We start from the raw sequence: 12,243 nt of genomic DNA, 5'->3' as shown, positions 1-12,243 counted from the left end.
TCGACGTCATTACAGGAGTTTCTGACCTTTGTCACAAAAAGTTGACGCACACACTTTTAATAACTGAAACTTTGGTTTTCAATGCTAAAAGTTCATAATAAAACATAATCTAGTATTTGTCAATAAAAAAAGGTAGAATTATATTTTAAAAAATAAAGTAAAAAGTCCTCTAAAAAGTATAATATACATATATTATATATATATTTTTTTTATTATTATTATTATTATATCACATATTTTAGCAGTTACCATAAATTAGGTATCATTTGAAAGCTTACGAACTCAGAATCCATCCTGTGGAAACCGTTTTGAAATTGGATGTTGTGTTACCATAGAAACGGTATTTTTTTATTAGGCCCCTCCCCTTTTGGGCATCATCTTTCATAATTTATTATCCAAAATGTTCTAATCTTGACAAAACACATATTGTCACTTGTCAGAAAGGTCTGAGTCTCAAGGTTCCATATTTAGTGACAGCAGTGATATTTGGATAGAAATGTATTAATTTGTTATGGCAGAATGCATACAATTAAATTCAATGGAATGCAATGGCACCCGGTGGGTATTTTTGGTATTACGCCTAAACAAAATCTCATGGGAACTTCAATGTTTGTGATATCAACTTCAAATTTGGAACACAACTTGGTTAGATATATGGCTTTGAATTTCTGTCATTTTTGGCTGAAACCTATATTAATTTATATATATTTTTAATAAAAGAAAGATATATATTTTATTATATTTTCATAACAATAAACTTAAACTTCAATAACTTTTAAATAATTTAATTCTATTAATTTATTCCACTTCAGCAGTAATCTGCCAAGAGTCTTCTTTTAAAAGAGACCAACCGTAAGTCTTTAGTACAAAGGCTTCATGAATTAAAACCGTTTAAGTTTGGGTAGTGCATTTTCATGTCAACGCTCAAAAAGGGGGGTGACAGCTAAAGGGTTAAGTATTTTCTTGTACTATCAGTGTGTTGGTAGCCTACTCTTTGTGGTGAGAATATGTATTTACCTCGTTCACAAGACGCTGCACGAGCAGGTGTTTTTGAACCTACAGTTTTCTTCTCTGAGAAAAGTCGATTCTACATGTTGTTTCAGATGACTTCATGTAACAGGCCTACAAACTTTGGGCAAAAAGTGCTAGTGCTTTTTCCCATTTTTGAGATGTCACTGTTGGCATATAAAACAAAGATGAAGTCAACAGATTTAACTAATAGACCTAACAATCTCTTTTTTTTTAATTATGATGCTCTAAAATTATGATGCTGTTCTAAAGTCATTTTCACCCCCTGTAATCTGACTCCAAATCCCAGGTGAAAATTGTCATTTTGACCCTCCTTTACAAAACAGTAAATTACTCAGTAAATATACTTCCATCAAATTTAATATTTTGGCATCTTCTTCATTAATGTTTGTCTTTCTTCATTTCTTCAAGTTTCTAAAATTTGGATTTTTTTGACACGAATTGACCCAAATGTGTTTATGTCTGAGAACCTTTTATACATCTTTTTTACACATAGGCCTACTTACTGTAACTGCAGACACTGCAATGACATGCACTATGTGTATAGAACAAATATTTTGAGTGTCCCCTATTATGTCCCTTATTTTCCTATAAAGAACCACGATTGTCCCTTATTTTCCTTTCCAAATGTTGGCAACCCTAGTCTGATTATATGTTTTGTGGTATGCGCTGATTCTTGACCAATCCTGTCACCTCCAGTGGGGCAGACCTCAATGGACGAAGGGATTCTCCTTGGTTCCACACTGCTTTGTGTGAGACACCTGAAAAGCATCTTACAGTAAATGGTCACTTCACGATTGAGCACTTATGAACATAAAGCCGTAAGGAAATGCATAGGAATACATAATGCAGCAAAACAAAAAAACAATAAATGGGTTCATGTCAGCAAGTGTGAATGGTGCATCTGGTCTCAAGTGTTTCTTAAGGTCATGTATGGGGTGGTCCCATTTTAAACATCCAATCTTCACTGCCACTGTGATGAAGTGAAATGGTAGTGGAATTTAAATGTTCTTGTTTGTTTGTGTGTGTGTGTGTGTGTGTATGTGTGTGTGTGTGTGTGTGTGTGTGTGTGTGTGTGTGTGTGTGTGTGTGTGTGTGTGTGTGTGTGTGTGTGTGTGTGTGTGTGTGTGTGTGTGTGTGTGTGTGTGTGTGTGTGTGTGTGTGTGTGTGTGTGTGTGTGTGTGTGTGTGTGTGTGTGTGTGTGTGTGTGTGTGTGTGTGTGTGTGTGTGTACTTGTACTTGAACTTGTACGACTATCTTTGTGAGGACCAGTTTGAGTTTTAGACCATTGGAGTGAGGACAAAGAGAGTAAAGTGAGGACATTTTGGCCGGTCGTCACTTTCTGAGACCCCTTTAAAGGCCTGTTTGATGGTCAAGACTTGGGTTTAGGGATAAGGTTATAATAAGGTTAAGGGTAGGTTTAGGGTAAGGGTTCGGGTTAGGCACTTAGTTGTGATGAGTAAGGTTAGGGTAAGCGGCTAGAGATTGCATTGTGTCAATGAATGTCCTCATAAAGATAGATGTACAAGAGTGTGTGTGTGTGTGTGTGTGTGTGTGTGTGTGTGTGTGTGTGTGTGTGTGTGTGTGTGTGTGTGTGTGTGTGTGTGTGTGTGTGTGTGTGTGTGTGTGTGTGTGTGTGTGTGTGTGTGTGTGTGTGTGTGTGTGTGTGTGTTGTGCTGGCTATAAGTCAGAGTTAAAGAGTTAAATTGTAAATTTTGTGATTGAAGCTAATGTTTTTGTTATTTGTGGTATGTTGAGAAATCAGGGGCCTTCTGATTTTCCAAGCACCCCAATAACAATCAGAAAGTTTAAACATTTAGAATTTTAATAGCAGGTCTGCCTCTGCTTTAGAATTTGCATTATCGATTTGTGACTGCAGCCATTCATATGTTGTGTTTTCCATGAGTTGGCAGAGTGTTGTGAATAGCGTATGCTATGTGTGTCTCTGTTAGACTGTCATAATGGGATCAGCTTTACCATTATGTGTGTGAAGCTATCTGGATCTATTAGTGTAAAAAGATGGACAATAGATCTTTAGTGAAGTAACATTTTTGGTCTCTATGCCATCTTCTTCTTCTTATGATGTGTAGTGTTCAGCCCGGGTAGACTTGATCTATTCCAGGTGATGATGATGTGAGGGTGTAGTGATGGAGGTGTGTGTTCAGTGTTCATGTCTAGGAGGTTGGGTGAAATCTAATCTATAACAATTGTGTTGCAAATTTAGTTCCAGTTCTATACTGGGAGGCCATATGTATGCAGTGGTGTGCTACTGTGAGGTGTGAAAGGCCTCGTGAAGTATCTTTTCACCCATCTTCGAGTCTCAGGTTATGTTCTAACAATTCTGCTGTCCTGACTTTGATCCAGGTGGGGTCCGGCCCGTCCTGGCATCCATCCTCCAAGGAATTGCAGTAGTAAACCTGAGACAGAAACAAATGCAGAGAACCACGGTTAATTCTGCTATTTTCAACAGCTTCAAATTCAGACATGTGGAATTCTTTTACTTGCTCCATTCTCATGTCCATTGCAAATTTAATTCCAGTTGTCACATGAAACCAAGTTTCATTGACCAGGTCTGAATTATTGCTGTTGTTTCAGTGCAGTGTGTGACACCTAAAGCTGCTCTTGCAGTTCAGCCTTCACAGTCTGCTGTGTCGTGAGCATTAGAGACCCGTTCTGCTGGGGAAATTTTCTGGATTAATCAGAGTTTTTATCACTCATAGTGTCATGAGTTCCAATGGGTTGATGTCCATGGCTTTACTTCAAGTTGCTCATTAAAATCAGCCGATCCATAATAATCAGTACCAAAGGCTCTTATCAAAATGCAAATCCAATGATAAAAAAATCCCACAACTTACAATTGACTTGCTGCGCAGTAACACACACAAGAACCATCATCATCACAGCTAATTTCCAGCAGAGATGCATGATGTTTGCGCAAAATATTCACAAAACAGGACGAGGAAGATGCAGATTCTGTGTTGAAGGTGCTATCTAGACTCAAATCCTTTTATATGGTATTTTCACAGACATGATATTGACTTCCTTTGCATCTTTAACCAATAAGAGTAGCCTGCAGACCCCATGTGACAAACCAGTCGAATTTATGATCACAGCATTATGATATCCTGAAAAATTAAGGGTTCTTCCAAAGCTTTCTCATAATCAGCAGAAACAGTATCAGTGACTGTGTGCTGCATGTTTAGTTACTTACAGTTGCCCAGTGCACCAGTGAAGCATCCAATGAGGATGACCAGAACAGTGACGGTGATGAATCTAGAAGTCCAGGCCATAGCTCTCGGTGTCCAGATCACAGGTGTTGGTCAGTTAGTTGGTGTTGATAATGTAGGTGTGTTATTATGAGGAGGTCTTTTAAGAGATGTGCAATAGAAGTCAGATGGAATAATGCGTCACAAACTTACCACCACTCTTCTGAAAGCATTGCATCGAGTGATCATCTTCTCTCACAAGCATTCACACCTCTTACCCACAATATAGTCAGTTTTACCCGTCAGCATAATTTATGAGAAACCAATATCCCCCTTAGAAAAAAATGCAATTACACACCACAAATTCGTGTAGCTCCTTTAATGAGTTTAGTTTAGGGGTTATTTTGAAAACATACAACTTGAAGCTGATGTGTTGATGTCCTTTACCTCAATGGATTTGTTGACATTTATTTATTGATGGTTTATCAAGAAGTACTTTTATATTTATGTCATCTATAACTGGGTGTTTCTTCAACAATTTTTTGCTCAAAAATATTTCAACCACATGCTCATTTCCACCACATCTCACATTATGTATTGTTTAATATCAAATGTTAATAAGACAGTTTGAATGTGACATATAACAGAAATAAAATAAAAAAAGCTGTTAGTTTAAATAAAAATCAACCCCTAGGACATAAAAGCACCTGAAGTTAAAGGAACGTCCAGCTATTATGATGTTTTCAATATTATAAGATATCAAAAGATGTGGATTTTAAAACGGACAGATAATAAGGTTATAATTATTTATTTCTTAGCCTAGAAAAGGTGTTAACACCAATTCTCGCCCAGGACAACTGGAAGCTGCTAGGGACTGGAAGATGCTGGCTGATCTTGACCAACGGCTTATTTTTCCACCTGAGATTGCCACCACTAACCTACGACCAGATGTTGTTTTGTGGTCTGGATCAGCACGCATTGTTCAACTGATAGAGTTAACAGTGCCATGGGAGGATGCGGTAGATGAGGCATATGAGAGGAAGAAACTGCGGTATGCTCATCTGGCCACTGAAGCAGAACAGCGAGGATGGAGAGTCCAGGTTTATCCAGTGGAAGTGGGTTGTCGAGGTTTTGTGGCACACTCTACAACCCGGTTCCTCAGAGACATCGGATTCAGCGGCCAAGAGTTGCGTCGCACAGTAAAGAACTTATCTGAAGCAGCAGAAAGGAGCAGCAACTGGCTGTGGTTGAGACGGAAAGATTCTAGCTGGCTGTGTACAGGCCGCCACGCTATGGTTTCGTAGAATTCTTGAAAACTTGAAGAGTCTGTTGGTTTATTTGTATACGTTCCTGTGGATATTGCGTGAATGACGGGTGGTTGGGCAGATATTGTGTTTTGGGGTAGGTGGTATGCCATACGGAACCGTTGTCCACTGAAACTGCATATTAACGCACCAGTGGGGCTCGACAGCCTTAGTCAACGGGTTGGCGCGTATGGTCGGGTTGCGGAGAGATTGTGATATTGTGGTTAGGTCTCAGCAGCAGGAGGGATGTAGAGGTCAGTAAGCTGGGCTGAGTTGAGTGGGGGACGGAGGGGGGTGACTCTGGGACGCCAGAGTCACTGTCGAGCCCTCTTGAGGTGTCGTGGGCTAGTCGACGAAACACTGAGGACGGAAGGTGCCCACTTGAAGACCCTAGAGATGTCCCCTACTCGGCTCAATCCAGACGGTTGTCGTAATGGTCCTGTAGTTGCAGCCGTCGCGTGCGCTGACGCGCCAAGTACACTGCTGCCGTTAACGCCGGACAGAAGGGGAGTCACACCACCTTATGGAAAGAAGCGTAAATGGATGGAGAAGCATAGTTTACTGTAAAGCTACGTCTTAGTTTTGCTTATCTTGGCGAAAGCCGAGTACAAATCAGCATGAAGTTTTAACATCTACTCTCGTGTAATGGAAATCAGCTGGCAAGTATTCAGTGAAGTGATCGATGTCCATGAGTGTGTTATGTTGATGTTTTTAGTTCTAATATTCAAACCGACAGCCAGCCTAAGTTTTTGACAGATGTGATAATGTGTGTGAGGGGTGAACTATGTTTGATTTTTGGGTAATAATTATGAAACGTGCTGGAGACGTTCAAAATCCTTTTTGTGTAGTTCATGCTTATTTTATGGAATGATGTTTATTTTGTGGCTTAAATTATTTTACAGAAACTGACATGTTTGGCTTGTCAGAAATGTTACATGCAGCTGTCGCAAATTTTTTTTTTTTGGACAAAGTTGTTTTTATTGTCTCTTACAACAAAAATATTGTATTTAAACCCATGAAAATGCAGTTATAAAATATAATATAGAATATAGAATAATAGTGAAAAATCACTTTTTAAAACTGTTGTTCCATATTACCCCTTAGTGTTTACTACTTATTTCCTTCCTTCCTTAAGCTGTGAAGTTTACCGTGAATGACTTAAATTAACATGTATGAATATGTGAAGATGTACCAACTTATTCTAGCAAATTAACATTTTGATTATGGATGAAATTTACATAAGTAGTATAGGAATGATACATACATCAACCAACTGCTAATGTAAGAATAAAGATGCTAAAGAGAAAGGTGTCATCGTTCCTGACAGAGACCTCTTGCACACATTCAGAAACATCAACCACAAGCAAAACCAGTAGTTGCTGATCATAGTTTATTTGTAGTTTCCGATTGCACTCATTCATTTGCATATCAACACAAGTCCATTACCAGTACATTGAGTGAAATATATTTCAATGTGAAATATAATATATAAGATAATAATATATTTAAACACAATTGTTCTAAAACAGTTTCACTATAATTCAGTTTCTGAACAAATGTAATAAATTAAGAACTGTCACAAACATGTGTACATATGTATTCGAAAACAAGTATTCGATAACATACATTTTAAAAATTAAATTTAAATACACCTATTTTACTAACCGTCACTTTAAATATTTTCAAAATACAACAGCATAATCTCTTAAATTTCAGAAGAAAATAAATGTTTTTAAAACAAGTAACTACTTGAAGATGTGTTCTCATTACGAGTTTGCTTATAGATGTTCATGATTCATGATCTGTCAGTTGATTGGGAAGATCTTCCCTCAGGAGTGAGTTTACTGATAGATGATGCTGGTGGTGGCGTGGAAGTCAGGCGTTTGTTTCTTTGAGCTCTGCTGTAAAACAAAACAACAAAAACAATGTAATACAAGAATACTACTAACTAAATATGAAACACTTTATAAGTTTATGTTGTTACAAAGTCAGGTATGTTTCACCACACTTGTTGGGTTTAACTTACAAAAACTGCTTAACTTCCTCCTTCACCCATCGTAGTCTCCAGTCAAGGCAGAACTCTCCTCGTTCAGTCTCAGCGCTGTTAAAGAGAGTGAAAAAGTTAAAACAGAAATCTAGCATCAGATGCTGTTGATCTCTAATCATGACATGTTTTCTTTAGAAAAGAACTGTGATTCTTACACGATGGCCTTCACACATGGAGGAGAACTATGATTTTGCATCCTGAAACCGATGATAGGATCAGTAAACTCTGCTCGAGTTAGGCTGGAGACGAAAGTACAGCATTGTCCCTTCATCACCTTCTCTGGAGCAACTGCTGAGACTGAAAAACAAGGTAAACCTCAATATTCTGCATCAGATATAATAATATACAAACAGATTTAAGCACTTTACCTGTTATAGTCCAGATCACAGATGCAAAAACCACAACAGCCAAACTCCTCATGAGGATCCTTTGTGTCTCCATTGTCACAGTCGATCTTCAACTCTCACTGCTTGTGTCTGAGAGAATATATTCAAGACTCTTACTAAATCGCCTTAAATAGTCAATAAAGCGGAACTTAAACTGCATGGGCTACACATCCTGTCCGTTTATTTTTGTCGATGATTTCATCACTGTTCTGTTTCATCACTATATCTGGCTTTCCTAGTAGTTCATATATGGAGTGAAGTCATTTGTCATGCTAGGTGTAAATGTAATTTGCTAAATTAATTATGTAAATGTAGATGGGGGATCTCCATTTGATGAACTTCTCAGAAGATTTCTGCTGTCAGTCATTTAATTGATATAAATTCAATGTATGCTAAAAAAAGTTCGTAATTTTTTACATTACAATAGAACAAGTCATTTTATCAATAGAGTGTTTTTTATTTAGTGAATTAAATATATTGATCTTGTAACATTGACCATTTGTCCTTTTAAATGAAGCAAAATAGGAAGAAAGCTGACGTCCTACGGTTACTTCCACTAAGAGGTTTGTTGGGGAGTTTTGCTAGTCAGTGGGATGGCAAGGGCCAAGTTTTCCATTTCACAATATTTTTAGACACAGATTCTCCATAACTGTCAAATTCTTCTGAAATGCAAGACACAGTCTTCCTTTAATGCCAGATTTAAACACATCCACTACCGAAAAGGCCATTTCCACAAATAAATATATACTAAATGAATATAATTAAATATATAATAAAATGAACTAGATATACAGAAAAAAATGGGTTATGTATATCTATTAATATGTTTCTGTATAATTGTGTTCTTATTTAAAGGTTGTTCAAAAACGAATGATCTGCACCAGGACTGGATTTACAATAGCGTTCTCTCTGTTTATTAATAGTTTGCATTTACCAATTAGGCCTATCAAATTCTCTTTTTTATCTTGCTTTCCACTGTGAAATGGGATGAGATGATTGGACACTGGGCTGAAGTTATTTATCCACTGAGTAATGTTTCCTAAATTATCATCCTTTATACACCTAGCATCATCTTTTGTGCTCATATACATTAGATTGTTTTCTTAATTGTGTCAGAATATGTAACAAGTTCAGCCAAAGTAAGGACATATACTGCAACTTAAAAAAAAACTAACCTTGTCATCACCTGTACTGTTGTCTTCATCTCTTAGCTCTGATATCATTGTCTCGTGATTAGCCCATATGGTACCATAATTCATCATTCATTGCTGTCAGTCTTGATGGCGATTTATAACCACACATACTAGCGCTTTACCACAATGAACCACTAATAAGAGAAATGTACTGTTGTATCTGTGCAGAGAACAACAGATGGAAAGATGGACACCACTAAGATGGTGCTCAGATGATCTTTCAGCTCAGATGACTTTAATATATTGCATGAGGTTTGTACAAAAGCTCATAATGTGGATCGGTTTATTTAATCAACATTAAAAAAACAAGCAGTTGTGAATTCCATCCATACTTTGTTAAAGACCCACTGAAGGGCCTGCAGCATTATTCAATGTGTTGACTCAATTTCCACTGAAACAGGAAGACAGGGCGGGACATATCGAACAGCTCCTCTCCTTTTTAAAAACAGCCAGCCGATAACCTTTAGTTTATATCACAGCTCGGCCAGAGCGGTTGAGCCTGTCTATAAAAATTGCCAAATTTTTAAATCTTATTGTGGACACTCATTTTAGGTGGCGTTTGTTCAACTCATTGACCACAGTACATTGAAAGTAAACATAACCGGAAATAAGTGAGACGTATTATTTCCAAACGGAAGTGCGTCATGAAGCTCAGTGCAAGTGGTCCTTTGAAGTCTTCTGTGATGATTTAATAGATATACAGCACTACATTTCTCTTATTTTCTCTTATTAGTGGTCCATTGTGGTAAAGCGCTATGTGTGGTTACAAATCACCATCATGACTGACAGCAATGAATGATGAGTTATGATACCCTAAGAGCTAATCACAAGAAAATAATATCAGACCTAAGAGATGAAGACAACATGATGCTAAAGTTAGATTTTTCAAGTTGCAGTATATTTCTATTATAACATTGGCTAAACTTGTTGTTACATATTCTGACACAATTAAAAAAAACAATCTAATGTGTATGAGCAGTAAGATCGATGATGCTAGGTGTATAAAGGATGATAATTTAGGAAATATTACTCAGTGGTGGATAAATAACTTCAGCCAGTGTCCAATCATCTCATCCCATTTCACAGTGGAAAGCAAGATAAAAAGAGAATTGCAAACTATTAATAAACAGAGTGAGAAAACTATTGTCAGTCCAGATCATTCGTTTTTGAACAACCTTTAAATAAGAACACAATTATACAGAAACATATAAATGGATATACACGGAACAAATATTTTGTTAGTTCATTTTATTATATATTTAATTATATTCATTTATATTTATTTGTGAAAATGGCCTTTTCGGTAGTGAATGTGTTTAAATCTGTCATTAAAGGAAGACTGTGTCTGCATTTCAGAGGAATTTGACAGTTATGGAGAATCTGTCTAAGAATATTGTGAAATGGAAAACTTGGCCCTTGCCATCCCACTGACTAGCAAAACTCCCCAACAAACCTCTTAGTGGAAGTAACAGTAGGACGTCAGCTTTCTTCCTATTTTGCTTCATTTAAATGGACAAATGGTCAATGTTACAAGATAAATTGTATTTAATAAAAAACACTCTATTGATAAAATGACTTGTTCTATTGGAATATTAAAAATGATTAACTTTTTTCAGCACACACTAAATTGATATCAATTAAATGACTGACAGCAGGGTTAGAAATTAAATATAATCTGAGAATTTCATGAAATGGAGATCCCCCATCTACATTTACATATATTAATTTAGCAGGTGACATTCACACCTACGACAATCTAATATACAAGGAAAGCCAGATATAGTGATGAAACAGAACAATGATGAAATCATCTACAAAAATAAACGAACAGGATGTGTAGCCCATGCAGTTTAAGTTCCGCTTTATTGACTATTTAAGGTGAACTAGTAAGAGTCTTGAATATATTCTCTCAGACACAAGCAGTGAGAGTTGAAGATCGACTGTGACAATGGAGACACAAAGGATCCTCATGAGGAGTTTGGCTGTCGTGTTTTTTGCATCTGTGATCTGGACTATAACAGGTAAAGTGCTTGAAACTGTTTGTATATTATTATATCTGATGCAGAATATTGAGGTTTACCTTGTTCTTCAGTCTCAGCAGATGCTCAACAGAAGAAGTTCACATGCTGTACTTTCGTCTCCAACCTAACTCGAGCAAACTTTACTGATCCTATCATCGGTTTCAGGATGCTAAAACATAGTCCTCCATGTGTGAAGGCCGTCGTGTAAGAATCACAGTTCTTTTCTAAAGAAAACATGTCATGATTAGAGATCAACAGCATCTGATGCTAGATTTCTGTTTTAACTTTTTCACTCTCTTTAACAGCGCTGAGACTGAACGAGGAGAGTTCTGCCTTGACTGGAGACTACGATGGGTGCAGGAGGAAGCTAAGCAGTTTTTGTAAGTTAAAACCAACAAGTATGATGAAACGTATCAGAATTTTAACAACATAATCTTTCAAAGTGTTGCATATTTAGTTTACAGTATTGTTTTGTTTTACAGCAGAGCTCAAAGAAACAAAAGACTGACTTCCACGCCACCACCAGCATCATCTATCAGTAAACTCACTCCTGAGGGAGGATCTTCCCAATCAACTGACAGATCATGAATGTCTAAAAGTAAACTCATAATGAGGACACATATTTAAGTAGTTATGAGTTTTAAAAAATATTATATATGTATATATTTTTTAAGTTTAAGAGATTATGCTGTTGTGCTGTTTGACAATATTTAAGTGTCAATTAGTAAATTAGGTGTATTTAAATTGAACATTTAAAATATGTTTTTAAAACACATGTCCATTGTCGTGTAATTTATACGCTATAGTGAGTTTTTACGTGCATAGGATACGCATTGGTTGGTTAGGGTAGGTTTAGGTGTGGTGTGGGGTGCGTGTATACGCTTGGGTAGAATTAGTGGCGTGGGGTGCGTGTGTATTACACGCAAATGAACTGCGTATCAAATGCATCCAAAAAACTGCCTCTCATATGCACGTAAAAACTCATTTTCACGTATAAATTACACGACAATACACCATGCGTGTTATAGAGACGCATTTACGTGAGAACAGGCTGAGT

The 12,243-nt window shown here is 37.0% G+C and overlaps 1 protein-coding gene across 1 annotated transcript in view; it reads left to right on the top strand.

Moving 5' to 3' along the window:
* LOC130084182 (uncharacterized) overlaps positions 1 to 12,243 on the top strand; it is a 74,923-nt gene that overhangs the window by 4,866 nt on the left and 57,814 nt on the right. The window contains exons 2-4 of the mRNA XM_056249420.1: positions 11,258 to 11,390; positions 11,492 to 11,566; positions 11,669 to 11,732. Coding sequence (XP_056105395.1) covers positions 11,258 to 11,390; positions 11,492 to 11,566; positions 11,669 to 11,732 — 272 coding nt within the window. The remainder of the gene's footprint in view (positions 1 to 11,257; positions 11,391 to 11,491; positions 11,567 to 11,668; positions 11,733 to 12,243) is intronic.

The sequence above is a fragment of the Rhinichthys klamathensis genome, unplaced genomic scaffold (genome assembly GCF_029890125.1).
Source record: "Rhinichthys klamathensis goyatoka isolate OS25496 unplaced genomic scaffold, OSU_Roscu_1.1 h1tg000059l_1, whole genome shotgun sequence".
Classification (NCBI taxonomy): domain Eukaryota; kingdom Metazoa; phylum Chordata; class Actinopteri; order Cypriniformes; family Leuciscidae; genus Rhinichthys; species Rhinichthys klamathensis.
This window is presented reverse-complemented; position numbering and strand designations above follow the sequence as displayed.